The following is a 19,228-nucleotide window of genomic DNA, read 5'->3' as shown; positions in this document are numbered from 1 at the left end:
TTTGTAGCATAGAATTAGTTGTTTTTCAAAGTTGTAATCACTGAGAGGCCGAACTTATACTACACAGAGCTGGAGGACGACACAGCCGAAACAATCTTTCAATGTCAACATAATTTATTTTCGCCTACAATGCCGTCGCTTGGCAGCCCCGCGTAGTGAGAGAGAATGGGAAAAAGGGGACGGAGATGGCGGATCGATGCAAGGCCCTTGGAGGAAAGGGGAAACGGGCGTGGGAGTACTTCGGTTGTGGAGGTGTTTTTGAAAGCGCTTCGTTAACTTTTTATTCCGTACTTGTGGTCGGAGACGGGGACGAATTTGAGCCGTTGCCGAAGCGACGTTTGTCCGTGGGTTTTCGGAGTCGTTCTCCCGCCCCAACCCCCAGCCACCCCCATCTCCGGAATGAGACAAGATATTTCCAAAGGGAATAGAAACTGAAATGAACGCTTTACTGTTTTCCCCCTCCTCCTCCTCTCCCCTGTCCTCACAAAGGCGGAATTTTGCCGTCTCGACCGGAAAACACTGCTTTCACAATCCCAGCCTTCCACAGCAATCACGTCGCCGATCCCAGGAAGCCCTCCCTTCGTTTGCGTTGAGGCGTAGGCCGAACAAAGCTCGCCCAAGTATTCCTTGCTCCCAACCTTCAGGAGCAGATGTAGCTACTATTTTCGTTTCGGCCAGGGAGGCTTTCAAAGAACATTTCTTCGTGCAGTGGCAGCCTGGTCAGACGTCTGCGGGCCAAGATGCTGGCTGGTGTGAGGGCAACCGGGGGCCACCATTGTTGGGGTCGTCGTATGTGTGGAGGGACATGAAATTTATTACTTCCTCGACCTCGTTCGAGTACTGTTTACAGCTCTATGAAGCCTCTAGACCAGGGATCCCAAACGCGTGGTCCCCAATACGGCCAGGGGTCTCGCACAATGGTCGCAAGCAAGTGCGACTTGTGAATCGAACTCTCTAGAGTGCGCTTAGGGCTGGACGAGCGCAAGGCCGCCGAGAGACTCCCCGCGGCGTTTTATGACCCTGCAAAGGGGGCTGCACGTCGCTAATGAGAAAGAGACGCCCTGACCGGAGTTTTCCAGGCTTCCGCGAAAGTGCAGAGGTTTCAGTGCGTTGTGCGGCGTTTGTGGGTGTTTGTTTTCCTGTTCGCCTTTGTATTCCGGTTCGTCTTTGTTTTCGTATTGACTGCACTCCAGGTGTGGCGAAAATGGTGCAGCCGCGCATCGGTTCTGGCGCGTCAACATGCATCCACGTGCGCTTAGGCGCGTGTCGCAGGGTATGGGTGAGAGCGATGTCGCGCTGCTGAGGAAAATACTGCAGCTTAGAAACTTCGAGCCCTTAGTGGACCACGTGGAACACCACGCACAGGTGCACGCCTAAAAATTTCTAGTCCAGATCTTTTTCACCCATGCAAAGGGAGTGAGCTGGCATAGATGAAGTACACGAAGGTTCTCCTGAGGAAAAGCCGAAAAGTGACACGCGCTAACTGTACAACGGTCGTTAATGAGTGTTGCTGTTGGATAATTTTTTATAGAAGCAAAGTAACTGTAACGATATTTATCGTTACAGTTACTCCACGAAAAAGTAACAGTGTTACAGTTACAAGTTCCTCTAACTTAAAAGTAACTAGTTACAGTTACGAGTTACTGAAAAAAGTAACTACCCTATCGAAAAATACACCAGACCGGGTCTGATGTGTTTGAAACGGTAACATCAGAGCGGAAATTCAGACCCGGGTCTGGTGTGTCCGGGTCTGGCGTGTCCGGGTCTGGTGTGTCCGGGTCTGGCGTGTCCGGGTCTGGCGTGTACGGGTCTGGCGTGTACGGGTCTGGCGTGACCGGGTCTGGTGTGTTGGGTTCTAATCTGTCTGGGTCTAAAATGTCCGAGTCTGACGGGTCCGGGTCTGACATGCCCAAGTATAATTTATAGCCCAGGTGTAGGTTGAAACCATTAAACACCAAAAGTTTGAAGAAATATGTATGTATACCTTCATTCAAAACTGCAGCTTCAAGTTACGCCTACTTTTTATTTCTCTGTTGCCTCCTGGGCTTCGTCCACTGCCTCTTCTTCTTGGTCGGTGCTTGTCTTCGGTGGTGCTTCTTCTTTGTCTTGCTGCTGTGGCCTCCTGCGCCGCAACTCCGATGTCTTCTGCGACAGCCACATTCTGATGTTTTTCGTCGCCTTCTTAATCTTCTCCTCGTCTGACCCTCGGGCCTCTGCATAGTGCCTGAAAAATACTGAGAAGAATGCACTCATAAGCCATATACAAAAATTTGAACCACTGACCAATTGTTTTCACAGAATAATGGAGCTGCTTACTCTTGCATTGCTAACAACTGCTTGAAAAAAAGAACTTAAGTTGTAGATTCCCCGAGTTCCTTTGGCAGGGAAAAAAAAAAACAACTCACAAACTGAAACATTGAATTTATGGCCTTTCAACTCCAGCTTCGATTTTAAAACTTCACTAGGTCGTGAAGAGATTTTGAAAAAACTGTGTTGTGTGGGTATTTATAAATACGAAACCTTGCTCTACAAACTACGCATATCTGTTTTGTTGCACAATATTTTGAAATGGGTACAAATATACAGTTGGAATTTCACCAAGGCTTTCCTCCTGAGGTTGTGAAGTGACGTCCTGCTAAGAAGGTAGTGGTAGTCTATACCAGAGTCGCCAGACAGTGCAACTGCATGTTAGTTTTCATGCTTGATTTGTTTTATTTTCCCACTTCAGCCAGTTTCACGATACTCTTTGTGTTCGAAGAGTACTCATCGCTTTTAAATCTACATCCTCAAATCGAAACCCAATATGGCAAAGTATCAGATTGGGCTACAGCCTTAGGGCACCGCCACCTGTATAAACAGACAGGGACGCTTAGTTCAGGCACTCATCCGGTATGTGGCGCACGCCATCAGACGTCCCGCCTTATGTCACTGCTCGCGAGTCGCGAACACTGCACCCCCCACTTCTACAGCGCGTGTCTGTCAGTATGCCTCGAAGGCGTCAGAGAGCCACTTGGGGAACGGTAGAGAAACTGTCAACTATTTTGCATAGTTTCCGAGAAGCAGGCTGGCTGGCAAACATGAAAGCACGTACGAAGGCTACAGAGTGGGAAAGGGTGGAGAGAGCAACAGGAGAGTGGCTGTTTGGCCAGTTTTCGCTCACGCATTAGGCAACAATTATACAGGCGGCGTTGCTTAGGGCCATGAGGATAATTGACCCCACAGCAAGTAGCCAACTGAGCTTCTCAAGAGACTGTTGGAAATATTTCGGACCATTTTTTGATTTGAATTTACATTTGTACAATCAAAAGAGTTCTGACATGTATACAGCACATATAGATTTCAATTTTACTGATCTTAAAAACAGGACTTTTATTATATGCTCCACTGCACTCACTCTTGAGAGCCTCAACTTTATGAGGGGTGAGCTGCCGTTGGGGTGTCACCCCTTTCATTTCCGCCAACGTCCTGTTGGACAGTGTCCCGGTGACGGACCGTCGCGCCAGCACTTCGGTCGACCAAATGGCTGACGCAGACCTCTTCACGAAGTGTGAATCTTTTGGCACTGCCATCAGGTGGTCGTAGACATCTGCTTTTATGAGCACACCATTGGCCAGGTGCACCTGCATGCAGGAGAAATATCACATTTTTAGAAGAACGGTCATAAAATGTTCATAATCACAAAAAGCTGACAAAGGGCGTTCGTGTGCTGCATAAAAGTTCTTCAGCTTGTGGTGAGGCTTGTGGTTGCCCTTGATTCCACACATAACCCCTCATCCTTCTCATCCAGCCCATCTTCACCTAGCAAACTCCTCGTTTCTTTTAAGCAATTACAGCCAGTTTCGTGATAAACATTTTCAGGGCAATTATGCAAGTTTTCCTATTTTTAAATTAAGAGAAATCTTTCAGTGAGCAACAGTGGGAGGTCTACAATAGATGCCATTGTCAACTAGTGCAGCAAAGTCCCAATATAATGTTCTCAGATATTGTTATCCCAAATTTTCCGTGTCAAAAGCAGTTCCATCAACTCGTTGAGTTGGTACATGTTCACAAAATACACTTCATTGTATAATAATTTTTATTGTGTTATGTTTTTATTGTTTTTACTTTTATTATGTGGGCGTCCGGATTATTCACCTCAGCTGTAACAAGCACAGCTGAGGTCAATAATTCGGACACCCACATGCACAAACTGCTTCGTACCGCTGAACGCCTCACCAAAAGGTATAGAGAACGCGGTAAACGTCACCATGACCTTATGAAACTAAAATGCCATTACAAAGTAAAGCGATAAACGAATATCAAAAAGTCCTCCAATCTGAGAACGACTTGGGCAAGAGCACGGTCTCTCACATCTGTGGAGCCTCTTTCGGGGTCTGAGTGGACGGGCGAAAATAAAACTGCCCATTCTAGAAGAAATGTGCCTCCATACTAACTACTCTCAAGTGGAAGATACTCTTGTGAAGACTCTCTTCCTGCACGCCACGGCTGACATTTCGACCCTCTCACCTCTGCCTGAAATCGATATACGTGCACCGCTCGCTGAGCTCGACTCTCCGCTCATAGAAAGCGAGCTGCATATAGCCATCTCCCAAGGAAAGCGCAAATCTACACCGGGCCACGACGAAATAAAATGGCAAGACCTTCGAAATCTTCCCACATCGGGTCAAGCGGCCCTGTTAACTCTCATCAATTGATCCTGGGATACTGGGCAAGTTCCTGACCACTTGAAAATGACAACCATCCACCCCATCCCAAAACCTGGCAAAGATTCCCGAAAACTCGAGAATCTCCGACCCATCACATTAACTCCTGTTATTTGCAAGTTGACAGAACGTCTCATAAACAACAGGCTTCAACACCACCTGGAACACACAGGATGGTTCCACCTGGCCCTCACGGGATTTCGCATCAATTTAGGCACACATGATTACCTCTGGCTTCTTCGTCGAGTCATAAACCGCACATCCGGCAAGAGCCTACCTGACTACGTCCTGGCCTTTGATATGCACAAGGCGTTCGATAACGTCAGTCAAGAAGGCATCCTGCAAGAACTAGCCGCTGCCTTCCCCAGTCAGAAGGCTCAGAGGTGGATTCGCGGCTTCCTAGCACACAAACTCATTCGCCTTAACCCAAAGCAAGCAACGCCGACTACCTACTACCTTGACAGAGGAGTTCCCCAAGGTTCAATTCTCGGACCTTTACTCTTCAATCTGGCCATGAATCGTGTAGCCCGCACCCTTGAAATGGACTCAGCGGCCCGTTTCGCCTTTTATGCTGATGATATAGTTGTGTGGACCGAGGCTGCTGATTATGACTCAAAAGAATCTTTGCAGATTGAACTCCAGGCTGCTGTTTTTAGCTTGGAGCGCACCCTCTCCCGATTCCAGCTGAAATTATCCCGGTACAAGACCAAATTTCTCAGCGTCGACAGCAAGCGTTCGACCAACCATGACCAAGTCCTCCACCTCAAATCGCCAATACGATTCTTGAATCAAGAAATGGTACCATCAAATTACTTGGCCTCCAGATTAGCAGCTGCAATAGCCCCACTACATGGATCCGTCATCTTCGAACAACGTGGCGCTCCACCTTGCACCTCATTACGCGTCTATCCAATAAATACGGTGGCTCACACCAAGACGCCTGTCTCAAGCTTGCGCGCGCCGTTGCGCACGGCCGACTGCAGCGGACGGCAACCGAACGGCGCACAACGCTGCCTGGGAGTGTCTACTAAATCCTCCCACGGTTCTCGACACCACTTCAGCACATTCTGACCCACTGAACAGATCTGAAGAACACTGGCAACAAAAACTTCGTCAAGCTAGAGCCCTCAGCCGGCACCGGCTAGCCGAGGCCTCACCACCTGGTTTCCTCGCACCACTAAAGACCCTTCCCAGAGAGGGAGAGGTCTTCGCCAACAAAGTTTATGCCAACTCGGCCTATACCCCTGATGTGATTTCGAAGTGGACGAACCCGGGTGTCCCTCCTTACTCAGGTATTAGAAAAACTGTGGCAGCAACGAAACACCCAACTTGTTCCACCTTATTTGGTCATGTGCAGCCTTCTCAGACGGTCGTGTGCAATTGGTCACAAGCGCCACGGTTCCGACGTCGGCGTCAGAGCATGTCGAATATGTTCGGGACAACCCCGAAATCTTATAAATAAATCACAGACTTTGCCCTAAAAAATGGTCTCTATACGCCTCGAGCTTCGCGATCGCTGCGCCGCCTGCCGCCGCTTCTCCGCGGCGTTGACGGGATTTGCGCTGCGTGACTGATAGGGGCTCGTGCAGTGTTTCGGTTCTATTTCGCTTCTTTTCGCCTTTCCGTGTCCTAAAAAAAACTTGTTATGGTGACGACTATAGGCAAAGAGTAAGTTTAGGTCACTCAAAAAGCAGCTGCGTCTTCGTAGAGTACGCGATCGCCTGCAAGAGCTACCCGGGGACGCGGTTCTGCGCGCTTCGTCGCCGCTCATCCGGGCGTCGGCGACGGCAGCAACATATCACCCATGTCACCTCCAAAACATCAGGCACAAATGAATTCTACTGACGCCTAATTTATACCTGATACTGGCACAATGAGAGGTTGGCTTCATTTTGCAGCGTGGACAACGAATGCGGCTTCGTTTCGCATATATACGCCGCAGAAAAATATGTTTCGGGGATGTGATTACCCAATCCCGGACAATAACTTATGCCTTTTATAAGAATATAAACTATGCGAAAATGTAAAGTATATTCCAAGCCTGTGCGTCGTTAAATATGTGACCACACACGCGATATAGCAAGAACCAAGGAAATGAAACCACGGAAAAATAAATGCTGTGCCAATGCGGAATTTAGAAACATATTAGCTCGAACGGAAATGAAAAAAAAAATAAATAAACAGTGCAGCTTCTGGCATGCTAAAGACATTCGTCTAAACTTAAGCCGGGGGTAGGTTTCACTAGACCAACTGTACGCGAAATGCACTGGTATTTCGTGAGACATCGGTGAGGAGGGGAGGGGGGGGGGGGAGGGGGACGCCGTGTACAAATGCAGAGCGGAATCAAGCAATGAACGTTTTAGTAATCCCGCACATAAATCTCGCGTTCACTTTCCTTTTGTTTTTCTACTTCAACGAAGAGCTGATCGTACGGCGGACGCATTTTCGGAAGTATACAGGGTAGGCTGTACAACAAGTGATGAAAGGTGTCGTTGGAAGAGTGTGGTATGTGATAAGGCCCTCTGATTTCAGTTTTTGGTTTATTCTGCAGGCTCCCTGTGCCATATGACGATATTTCGAAGAAGCATTTAGTCACGGACGCGGATTATATTGTAAGCCCGTCTCCGCGCTGCTCGCAGAGGGTATATGTAGCAGATGAAGGTCTGCGGGCGCTCACCTCACGACAAGACGACTCTGTCGTGTGCTGATCCCCGAGTATAATTATGCATTGTGCATCATACTTCTGTTGAATATTCCCGAAATTAACACCGACTGGCTTGTAAATGGTGGTGATCAATATCTGAGGTATAATATTAGCAAACGTAACTGGTGTGCTGTCAGGTATGAGTGCTCCGCTGATTATGTAAACGCACAAAACCGATTTAAATAGTAGTGTATAGCCGTAGCATGAACATCTGAGGAACCGGTGGTTACGAAGACACGGCTAGTAAATTCATGTCAGTGTAACTACAATCGGCTCCATCATACGCCGGTTCCGCGACGCTGGCCTGTGACACACACCTGGCGCTTATACAGACCGAAAATACCACACTAAGATCGCGTCCGAAACATTTACACTCTCGTAAACACATCCCATTTGCGAACAGAGTGACTGCTCCACACAAACATGGATTTCAAACGCCCACAAACGGTAAATCTCAGTCGTGAACGTGCCGCAAAAGCAGCAGCGGCGGCACTGGGGATCGGGGCGCGGACTCCCGCGCCTGCTTTCGAAACGGGCCGCTAGGGGGATTTCAGTGGCGCCCCTACAGGCCGCGCTCGAGGCGTATAAGATGGTTTAATGGCTGACCGACTACCTGTCGAAGTTCACCAGTCACAAATGAACACCAGTGCGCATCCATCTTGCCCCACCAATGTGCCATCAAGAACTATGCCGGACACCCCCTGCCCTCAGGGGAAGGCCAGTATGTGTGCTTTGCTCCAACCGGACCTTGAGAGACAGCTACAGTGAATGCTGCAGTGAAGCTTGAACATTACTTAGATGTACTACAACTTAGTGTTGCCTTTCCCAATCCTCTTTTCCATTCCCTACCCACAGGGCTTTATAGCCTCCTTTCTGCAGTAAAGTCATTCATTCATTTATCATTCATTCATTATGTAGTCCTATAATAACTGTTTAAACCATGTGCTCTGTACTGGTGGCAGAAGCATACGTCGAACGTTTTCCACCATCGGCCTTCTTTTTTCTCATGTTCAGCTATGAATAGCAAGGCTTCAAACTGAACCCAAACTCAGAAAGGGAATAATTCCAAGCACAGATGCACTTACTTTTCCATCCTCTGTGCGCGTGCACACTGGATAAGTTTCCAGCCCCTGAGTTGATGAGCCCGCAACCGCTTTGTCAGCAAGCTCAGCATCTGCAGTATGCTGGGCTGCTGGCACACGGCATGCAGGTTGTACATGCTCTGCCGCCGGCGCAAGCACAGCAGCAGGAACTGGTGCAGCTGCCGGGTTGGGCCCACCAGCACCAAACGGTGCAGTTGCAGGCTTGGGCACCACTGGAACAGGTGCAGCTGCAGGCTTGCGCACAGCCGCAGGAACAGCTGCAGGCACCGGTGAAGCTGCAGGCACAGGTGCCGCTGCAGGCACAGGTGCCGCTACAGGCACAGGTGCCGCTGCAGGCACAGGCTGAGCTGCAGTTCCACTTCCTGCAACAGAAGCAGCTGCTGGACCATTAAAAAAAAGGCAGAGGGGAGGGGATGAAGTGAAGTATTATTTGTGTGAAAGGATGAGCTAACCCGCATGAATAAGAGTTGCTCTTTAATAGTCATTAGGAATATGACTGCAACCGAGTGACTGTCACCCAAAAGAAAAATCTACAACCAGTGCATACGGCCGGGGGTGACATACGAAGCTGAAACTTGGCACCTTACTAAGCAACTAGAAAACAAACTTGATCTGTGAAACACATAAAATTTCCTCAACACAACAAACAGGCATGTATCAAATTCTGTAATAATGTTTTGCAGCAAAAGGTCAGAATTTTTAACGGGCACTTCACATGCCAACAGATACCTTGAAATGCTGGAAGATTTGAGTCTTCCTCAGCATCGGTGGTCCAAAAGGAACAGCCCGGTTCCTCCAACGATGTCCCACTGGAGGAAGCCGTGGACTGACCCGGCGTGGCTATGAAAAGTGCTTTGTGAAACGACCAATTTTTTTTATGATGTCTAACCAGAATGTCCATGTATTAACTGTGGAATAAGGTAATGACATGTAATTCTCATTACCTGGTTTCGTCATGTAGTGCAGGAGTTGTTCCTGCAGCGTCATGTTCAGTGCACGCAGCCGCTGATTCTCCGATTTCACCTCGAAGATTTCTTTCTTCAGCTTTTCCACTTCTTTTGTCAGGGCAAGGTCACTCAGGACCTTTCCTGCCACAGCCTCCTTCGCCATCAAGCGACACCGCTTCAATGTTTTGGGGGCCTGAAATTGAAATTCAGTGCCATTATTTGTTGGCCTGCAGATAGCGACAATTGAACCGTTTAACTAAGACACCATACACAACATCAGATTAACTCAAATGCAGTTTTTCTTTGACAACAAGGAATCTGCTGAAACATCTTCTGATGCTTCGAGTACCACTTTTAAATATACTTCATTATACAAATGAAGAAACGTGGAACCCTGATTTGTCTGCTTCTTTCCAAATCTGGCTCTGATATTGATGTTCCGTGTTTATGCCCAGGAAGTATGCTGCCCAACGGAAAGTGAACGTTATTATTACTGCCCAATGGAAAGTTATTACTATGAACCGAAAATTTTGTTCGTTGCGTAATATTTTGCTTTACATTTTCTGAATTGATTGTCTTGTCCAGATACAGCCGAGCACCCATTTTTGAGGGCTAAGAAAATCGGAGTTTCTGACTCATTAGTTTTTCTCAGTGCCCGGTCAATGGCACCATGTGTGAAAAGTGGCAACAAACTGCATAGACCAGAATTTGTAGTGCCAGCTGTAATCAGCAGGTTGTTCGGGGTTTGAGTAGGTGGCCGAAAATGGCCAAGTGCAGTAAAGCATTGCATAAGGAGGTTGCATAAGAAGGATATACACATTATTTTGTGTAGTGTCCACAGATAGATTATTCAACAGCTGCAGTAACATTCATTCCTTTTTTTTATTTTATGGATACTACATTTCAAAATTCCGAATTTTCGGTAAGTAGCCTGCATCAAATGCTCGCTCTGCAGCCAGAACGCAGTACTGACTGGCTATGCATCGAGCATCATCTGCCAAAGTGTATGAGTCAAAGCTCTGGCACCATTGAGTAAAATTTTCTGCTACATTTATTACCACTGGATTGGAAATATTGCAACTTACTGTGGCAGGCTGCTTCCTTTTTGTTGCTGTGACCCGCTTCAAAGAAATGTACTCGTCCATTTCCTCCTTAGACTCTGTAAGGAAGGACAAAAAGCACTTGAATGGCCAGAATGTTCACATGTGGATGTGCTTGAGAGAAAGTTCGGATTTCTTGATCAATTGCTAAGCATCGTTAATTAATCACTATGACAAACGCAGAAGATCATCCCTCTGCTCCCTTACTCATTTGTGGCCAGTAACTGTTTATATCACTATTATGGGGCAGTGATCTATCACCGGCATTAAAAAGTTGGTAATGCAGTGGACCCTTCATAATTAGTTTCAATCAAGCGATTAGTTTCACTCAAAATTAGTTTCAATCAAAATTTCAATCAAGCGAGTCTTTCTTGATTTTTACGTAACCGGCCAAACCGCTATCGCTCACTGACTAGCCAGAATCACTGATAATTATTAATCATTATTAATAAGTACAGATGATACAGATCCGGACGGATCTCAAAGCCGCCACCCGACGCCCGCTTCACAATAATTAAGCGAGGGCAGTCGGTCTTGATTTTTACCCAACCGGCCAAACCGCTTCCGCTCACTGACTAGCCGGAGTCACTGCTAATTATTAATCAGTGGTAATAATTACAGGAGATCGGGCGTAACTGGTGATGACGTCGGCCTTGGCTGCAGTGAGCGGGAGCGGTTCGGCCGCTTGAGTAAAAAACCAAGACCGACTGCTCTCATCACGTGAATGGCAAAGTGGGCGTGAAGTACATCTATTACAAAACGCTAAACACGACAGAAAAAAAAAAAAAAGTTGCAAGAATCGAACCAGGGACTACAGCGTCCGTAGACAGCGGCGGAACCGCTACACCAAATCCCAGGACGAGATATAACGGCTAATCGGCTGGTTTTGATTTGGCGTTCAGTCTGGACAGAACTTTTGCAGTTTTTAGCGTTTCGTCTAGATGGAACGCTAGACACTTCCTTTGATAAAGCGCACAGAACAGAACTACGGGCAGCAACGCGATGGCGGTACTGCGACATCATGAAGCCAACAAGTTTCGTTCTCACTTTTTTTCTTTATTGCCGATTTCGTTCTCGCAACGAATACACAACATGTGCGGTCGAGCTAGCACTTTTTTTTTCTGGGCATAACGGTGCACAATGGCAAATAACCAAGGAACCTCTCTCTCCCGCTCGTCACGTACACACTTTGATTCGAGGGTTCTGCAACACCAATTAATAAAAAAAATCAACCACTCCTCCGTCCAAGGACGGCGATAGCGGTAAATGAACGCGAAGCTTTCTCGCAAAAAATTCCTTAGTTGTCGCCCGAGTCAGCGCTTTGACTCGAGGACAGTTTGGACGTTAGACTTTGACTGGTTTAATTGACTTTAACTCGCACGCAAGTTTAGACTTCTGATCGCAGCTGCTTTCACCCTTCGCCACTAGATTTCGCACGAGGGATTCGCTGGTTTAACTTTCAACCATCGTCGTCTAGACGGAAGTGTGCGTGATTTTTTTCCTTCCTTGACAGCACGTAATGTTCGGGCTAATGTTAGTTTGGTCGGCAGTATTTATTTGTTTGTTTATTCCTTTAGGTATTTTTGAACGTCCACTCATTTCTAGCTCTCCAAATCACACCCGTACCGTCGGTGTTGAACTAGCTCAATCGGATAAACGTCAGGCAGCGTCGGCTTCGTAACGCGAGCGACCTAGGTTCGATCCCTCGCAGAGGAAGCTTTTTTTTTCTGTCACGTCTGCGCACTTCATCAATGAAAGGCTGAAAGCTTCGGCCTGGGCGTTCTTACCTGTCATGTGCAGCAGCTCGGCCTCGTAGTAGCCGCCCTTTGTTTTCGCATTCCCCTCCCAGTACACACTGTGCATGTCACCCGCCGTGAAGTCCAGCACACTGTCTGGGCGGAACGCTTTGATGTTTGTTGACAGTGTAATCTTGCGAACATTGTCGAACAAAAATCGAACGTAAACAAAGTAAGGCATATCACACAATTAAGCAAGACAAGCGATGGATGATTGACAAATACCGATCGAGTCTAGCCACAGAACAAGGAGGCTAGCTCGAAAACCCCTAAAATAACGGTTAAATAGGTGGCGCTACTTGAGATACCGTTAGAGCAAGTGTTTTTCTTGGAGATCATGTGTCTTTGCTTTCTAGACCCTTTGCATTACTCTTAGTTGTCCCACCTAATTGAGCAAGAGGCTTATGCCAGTGTTAATTAGTACACACTCATTTAACACGCCTGAGGCTGACCCTCCAGCGTCCCGGGAGTCCCTATCAGTAACAAACGAAACTTGTTTGAAATGTTACTAATAAACTTCTTTTGTGTTTTTAATGCTTATATCTTGTTAGTAATTACTAATTGGACACTTTATCTTGCTATTATTCTGCTGCCAAATCCCAAAAGCGGAAATCATTGACGAGCCTGAGAGGCTGAGAGGCCGCGCCCGAGGCCCAAGGGCAGGGGCTATTGTTGTGCCGAAAATTCCTTTACGCCGCTCCCGCTCGTTTTGCTCGCGCCCGTGCATCGCTGTTTCCGGCGTTTCTGTTTCTAGCTTTTCTTGTATTCTATTATTGATTTTTGATCGCGTTTACCTCAGCGGACGTAATAGGGAATTATTTATTAGCTTTTTATTATTATTAAGATGATCCCGTTGCGGTCAGTCGGCGAGTGACGACTTCTCCAAGATGTCACGGCTGAGCTCACAGCATTCTCTGCTTCTCTGTGCGAAGTGGGGATGCCACCTAAACGACGCTACCGCTCTTATTTAGAGCCTGGGTCGTCTTCAGCAAAAGTGCCGCGACAAACCATATGGAGTCGACGGCAGAGGAAATCGGCTGCAACTGATGAATCTGTAAGTACTTTTCTATTCCAAAACGAACACCATTATATGTGGTGTTCGCTTTTAATATGGAACCGATTAATCTGGCTGAGACAGCTTTTATGTTACTCTGGCAGCTTTTACGTACACCGGCGCGACATTAATTAGCGAATTTGTGGTTGGAAACGTAAGCGCGCCCACGGCGCGGCGATGCGCCATTGTCAGGAGCATATATCGTCTGCTAGGCTGTTCCTTTGCGTCACTACAACCTCCCCACACACTTTATCCGCACAGTAAACCAGAGCAAAAAGTGTCTTTACAGCGACTTATTTTTTATTTTAAATTAAATAAATATTTTAAATTTTATTTTAATATGCGCAGTGCTCTAATCCGCATAACAATGAGAAAGCCCGCGTTCTCCCGGAAAGGGGGAAAATATCTTTTAGCTGCCAGTGCTTGTGTTTTAAAAACATTGCGAAAAAAAAAATAAAACGGGCTGTTAAAAATAACACTGCTTAAATGGCAGCTTAATGGCGCGGGCACTATGCGAGTATTTTTTTTTTTTTGGTCTGGACTGAATGGTAAGGTGGCGGGCAGGGGAGGGGGAGAGGGCTGTAAGGTTTTTTTTGTTTTACATCAGAGAAGTCAAACTGTAGGACAGCAAAAATTATTTCATTTCACTTGATGCAGTGAAACATTTAAAAATATGCCATTTTACTAAGGCTTATTGAAGAAAATTAATCTGATGTCAGGGTAATTGGTTTAACCAAGAAGCGGATGTAAACACATGTGCTGGAAACACAAGGTAATCATTCCACCTTCTTACTTAACCGTGTCTGCTCAGATGTAGAAACAATTTGAACCACTTGCAGATATCGCTGTAATTGTATTTGTCAGATTGTTTCATTAAAAATAAGAGTAATTGGGGGGTTGAAATATTGTATAAGCATTGTCTGCATGCATGGTAGTTTGCCTTGAGCACAAACCTGTGTTTAAGCGAGTCTCTCTCTTTCTCTCTTTTTTTTTGTCTTTTCAGCCGAGTGCTGTGGGTGAGCCTGAGGACGACGTTCTTGGTGACAGTGGTGCTTCTGAAGCCGACGCAAGTCAGCATGCTAACAGTACCACCGCTGGCAGCGGGACGCACATGGAGTGCAATGAAGTGGAAGCGACTGACCATTCTTTGGAGGCCGAAAACCCTGATGCTGACTTTGTCGGCTGTACGACTGCGGGCAGCGAGACATGCGAAGAGTTTGATGAAGCTGACAGTGAAGCTGACAATCCCGACGATGACTTCTTGGAGTACGTCAGGATTAATTCTAAGATCAAACTTCCGCACCAAACCACCACCCGTCTGCAGGCCATGCTGCTAATTCTTACATTTGTTGTAGCAGCTAGCCTTAACTGGACACAGGTCGATTCCTTGCTCAAGCTGCTTAATACGCTGATGGGAAGCAAGTTTTTCCACCGTCAAAATATGGCTTCAGGAAATTATGGGACCTCCAACGCTCGAAAACTGTGGAAGTTCACCCTTACTGCTCAACTTGCCACTTCTTGACTACAAGCTGTGGTAAAAATCAACGTTGCGACATTTGTAGAAAAACAAAAACCCTTGCGTGGCTTTTGAAACAAGGAAGCTTTTTTTTAACGATGGATGTGAAGCACAAGCTGCTTTGCTTGCTAAACAGAACTAAGGAGCTAGTTGGCAAGAAATTAAAAGAGCTTGCTGCTTCACCTTGGGGTGGCTTTTATGCTGATGTAACAGATGGCTTGGTCTATAGAAAAGCTCGCACTGAACAGAAGATGAGGTGGAGTGATTTGACTGTCACAATCAATAGTGATGGGTCACCGGTGTTCAAGTCAAGCAAACACTCACTTTGGCCTATTCAAGTTTCCCTGAATGAACTTCCCCCACCACATTGCTGGAGAAACCTCATTGTTGGAGCAATCTGGTTCCAAAAAGAACATCCACCTCCTCATCTCTTCTTGAAAACCTTTGTTGACCGATTCCGGAAGATTGGCACACTTACGTGGTCTTTTTCTGAACAAACAGTGCGATCTGCAGTCAACGTTGTGTGCTGTTGTGTCGACTCACCGGCACGAGCTGCTCTATTGAATGCGAAGCAGTACAACGGATATTATGGGTGCTCTTGGTGCTACCAGCAAGGAAAGCCTGTTGAGAGTGAGGCTCTTTTGAAACCTTATAGCACTCATGCAATTTTTGTTTTTATTACGTTTTAAAGGCTCATAATTTGCCATTCATTTCAACAAACCAAGCATGGGGAGTAGAATGGCCCCAGAACGAACAAAACATATTGTAGAAGTTGCAGCTACTGAAAAGGAGACAAAATACCTGCAAAGTGCATGAACCAACAGTTTACGTACGTAGGCTTGCCATGCTCACTTTGGTAAGTTTTGCTTCCAAGACACAGCTTTCTGTTTTCCTTAATCTTGATATTTGTGCAATGCATTTATATTTTGATTAAAAATATTGAGCCATTGCGATCATTCAAGCCACTTGGAGTAACAAATATCGAAGTGATAGCATTTTATCACAAGATTTCAGGCCCCATGTCATTAGGTGCTTCTAAATTTTACCTTGGGTCTGCAGTGTTTCACACGATGTGGAATGATGAAATTGCGAAATGGCCGACTACTTTTTCAAAGTTTGTCAGCAATTTTTTTGGCCAGAGCTAAAAATCGTTCTTTTTTGTAGGCACGAATTACTGCATTTCAGCCTACGTCAGCGGGTTAATAATCAAAAAATTAAGCTGCTACTAAAAATCTGTGGAACACTTGCAGTACTACTTGCACAGATGGCATGTTTAAATTGTGTCTTTTCCTGACCAAATAATGTTGAAAGGTCTTTGATAAAATAAAAATTAGGCATTATTTCTAACGATTGTCTTTTTTTTTTCTTTTCAGGAACAGTGAAGTATATTTTCGAAGGGGATGAGATGTTGGAGCGGTCCCATGAAATGGTCGTCACTGCAATGAAGCTTGCTGTTCAACGAGGCTGTTTCGTGGATGGTGTCAAAGGCCCATCAGCAATTGTTGGACTACCCGCACTTGACCTGGTATGGGGCTTGCCCCCTGACTATTTACATTGTGTTCTTGAGGGAGTTGTGTCACAACTTATGGACCTTTGGCTGTCTTTAGAGGAATTAACCAATAAAAATAAGCGCAAAGTTGATGAAATTGACGACCGTCTGGTGAACATTCGCCCCCCAATATTTTTTACAAGGTTGCCTAGATCACTTTCGGAGAAAACATTCTGGAAAGCCACTGAGTGGAACTTTTGGCTTCTATATTATGGTATGCCTTGTCTTGAAGGTATTTTACCATCAAAATACGTTGAGCATTTCTCCCTTCTTTCACAAAGTGTATTTATGTTGTTGAAGAGTAAAATTGAAGACTCTGAAGTTTTTCTTGCGGGTGAAATGCTCAAGAAGTTTGTTGAAGGTGTGCCTACTTTGTACAATGATGCTGCACTCACATTTAATGTGCACCAGTTGGTTCACCTTGCCAAGTCTGTGAGGATGACTGGACCGATGTGGGTGACATCCACGTTTCCTTTTGAAGGGGGTAATGGTGATCTCTTAAAGCTGGTGTCAGCAGCTAAGGGAGTGCCTCAGCAGATAGCTGAACGCTGTGTTATGAGAGAGTCACTGCAATCGCTAAAACGACTGGTGCCCCTTTCACCATTTTTAAGAGGCCGGCAACGAGCGATTGCAGGGAAAAAAACTGGGCAAGAGCAGTCCGGTGTGCTGGGTGCACCCTTGCCACCATTTCCTTTAGAAGACCGTGTTGAGCAGCTTATAACTGCAGTGGTTGGTCCTGTCACAGCAGTTTGCGAGTTCTTGAGGGTCCGCATAAATGGAGTCGTCATGCACAGTGCCAAATATGAAAGGCCGGAGCGCACTTGTTCAGAGTATTTTGAGTCAACTGATGGGAAACTGTGTAGAGTTTTAGGAATTTTCAGAGTCAATGGTGAAGTGTTGCTTCTTTGCCAAGAGCTTATTTCAGAACGGAGCTTCACACCTTTTATTTTTCAAGTAGAACACCCACCTAGGAATGTAGGTCTTTGTGTGCTCTTGCAAGAAAACTTTCTCTCACCGTGTGTGTACATAGATGTAAAGAGCAAAGCATTTCTGGCCAGAATACCAAATCTTTATGAGCGGGATTAGCCGCGGCTGAGTAATCGCTGTGTAAACCTAAACTAGGAAAATTTTTAGCTCCAAAAATGCGAAAAACAGTTTCTTTTTTTCTTATATAGCAGTCATGGTCGGAATATTTGTTTGATGGTAAGGTTTAACGTGCCAACGCAACGGAGGCGATGCGGCGCGCTGTAGTGGAGGGCTCCGGATTAATTTCGACCAACTGGGGATTTGTAATGTGCGCTGAAATCTCGTATACACACGGGCGTTTTTGCTTTTCGCCTCCATCAGAAAAGCGTCCGCCGCGGCCGGGAATTGAACCCGCGACCTCGTGCTCAGCAGCACAACGCCTTAGCCACTGAGCCACCCCGGCAGGTCACTGTCAGAATGTCAGTTTGCCGCTCAACCATGAGAGGGCTAGCATGTTACTATTGCTCTTGTTACTGGCCACACCTGCATGCTGACTGGATTATCTTCACCCCCATTTTTCGTTCCTTGTTTAACTGCAATTCATGGTATTCTTTGGTGTTTTTTGCTGTGTCAATGCTTCGAAAGGAGTGCTGGAGTTCGGGAGTCCACCACAACATTAAAAAGAGAAGCAATAAGAGTGTGCCATAAACAACAGCCAAGCTCCCATTTGGTGTGTCTAAAGAAATGTTTGATACTCATGGAACTAGATGTTTTAAGTTGTCGTGCCACCATCAGAAGAAATAATTTTGCAGATAGCGCGCGATGTGACCTCAAGATAAACCATACAGTGCTGAACTTTGTTCATGAGGCTAGCATAAAGTCTGTACTGCTCACTAGCACATCCGCTGCGAAGCAAGCTTGCGTGGCAAAAACAGTTAAAATAATTGAAAGGTTCTAGGTCTCTTGAAGGGCTGTTTTTGTAAAGCGTGGGCATTTTGCCTTTTTACAAAAGTTCTATTAGATCGGATGACTGACTTGAGCAGATGGGAGTGTTGTTGACAGACACGGTGCCGATATAAGATAACATTACGTGGGCTTTTATGCTGGATGCTTTGCAGTGAAGCTGTTTACATCTAGTGTTTCATGAATTTTCTATGTCTGTCAGTAAATCTGTGGTGGCACAAATTCTTGCACTGAAATTTTGTGCGAAAGTATGAGGTGATCCTTAGCCCGGCTTGAACGTTCGACGACAACTCCGCGGCTAAAACAACTTTTCTTGTAAAAGCGGCAATATAATGGCACCGCTTGTTTGGTGCCATTGCGCTGTCAAAAACAATGTTACTAGAGTAACGCTGGTCAAAACCAAATGCCACACCGCACGCAGGCCACTATCCGCACAGTTCAAAATGGCGGCATCGCTATGGCCCCTTAAGTTGCTACTGGCTCGTCTAGTAATGGCTACAGTACTTTTTTGGGTGGCGCTAGCTGCGCGCCACTTCCCTCAATTTCACTTGGAAATTGGCGCGTGTTTCAAAATCCTCGAATCCAAGCCCACCCTGGAGTTTGATATATGAGTATTTCAAAAAACTATCGGTTTAGATTCGAATAAATACGGTATGTACAATATGTCGTTATTGGAATAAGAGCCTTACGTGAAGTTGCTTGAATGGAAGTGGTTGTGAAGTGAGATATAGCCATTTTTTTATGTTTCAGTTGAAGTCGCTTGTTCTAAACTAACATTGAGGCATGAGAACTACTGTAGTAAAGGGTCACAAATTAGTTAACACCAC

At 46.0% G+C, this 19,228-nt stretch overlaps 1 protein-coding gene and 1 long non-coding RNA gene across 2 annotated transcripts; one reads left to right on the top strand and one right to left on the bottom strand.

Annotated features, from left to right (window-relative positions):
- Positions 1–1,931: 1,931 nt before the first annotated feature.
- Positions 1,932–12,877, bottom strand: LOC144164273 (uncharacterized). The gene is made up of 7 exons (XM_077694786.1): positions 12,345–12,877; positions 10,543–10,616; positions 9,455–9,650; positions 9,240–9,350; positions 8,493–8,872; positions 3,395–3,620; positions 1,932–2,234 (listed from the first exon to the last, which is right to left on the bottom strand). The coding sequence occupies exons 1-7, from the start codon at positions 12,532–12,534 to the stop codon at positions 2,023–2,025; spliced, it is 1,389 nt and encodes a 462-aa protein (XP_077550912.1). The 5' UTR covers positions 12,535–12,877; the 3' UTR covers positions 1,932–2,022.
- An 82-nt stretch (positions 12,878–12,959) lies between these two features.
- Positions 12,960–18,552, top strand: LOC144164274 (uncharacterized). The gene is made up of 3 exons (XR_013321127.1): positions 12,960–13,407; positions 14,411–15,553; positions 16,297–18,552. It is a non-coding gene; the product is annotated as an uncharacterized LOC144164274 (long non-coding RNA).
- The last annotated feature ends 676 nt before the right edge of the window (positions 18,553–19,228 follow it).

This window comes from Haemaphysalis longicornis, unplaced genomic scaffold (genome assembly GCF_048455015.1).
Source record: "Haemaphysalis longicornis isolate Haplotype H1 unplaced genomic scaffold, Haemaphysalis longicornis Haplotype H1 scaffold_13, whole genome shotgun sequence".
Classification (NCBI taxonomy): domain Eukaryota; kingdom Metazoa; phylum Arthropoda; class Arachnida; order Ixodida; family Ixodidae; genus Haemaphysalis; species Haemaphysalis longicornis.
This window is presented reverse-complemented; position numbering and strand designations above follow the sequence as displayed.

Excerpts from the sequence above, each read along its gene's own strand:
- LOC144164273 (XM_077694786.1), bottom strand. The coding sequence starts at position 12,534 with ATGCCTTACTTTGTTTACGTTCGATTTTTGTTCGACAATGTTCGCAAG. Across the intron at positions 9,651-10,542 it reads AAAGGAAGCAGCCTGCCACA|GCCCCCAAAACATTGAAGCG; the intron begins GTAAGTTGCAAT and ends TTTCAATTTCAG. Across the intron at positions 8,873-9,239 it reads AAATCTTCCAGCATTTCAAG|GAAGTGGAACTGCAGCTCAG; the intron begins GTATCTGTTGGC and ends CTTCTGTTGCAG.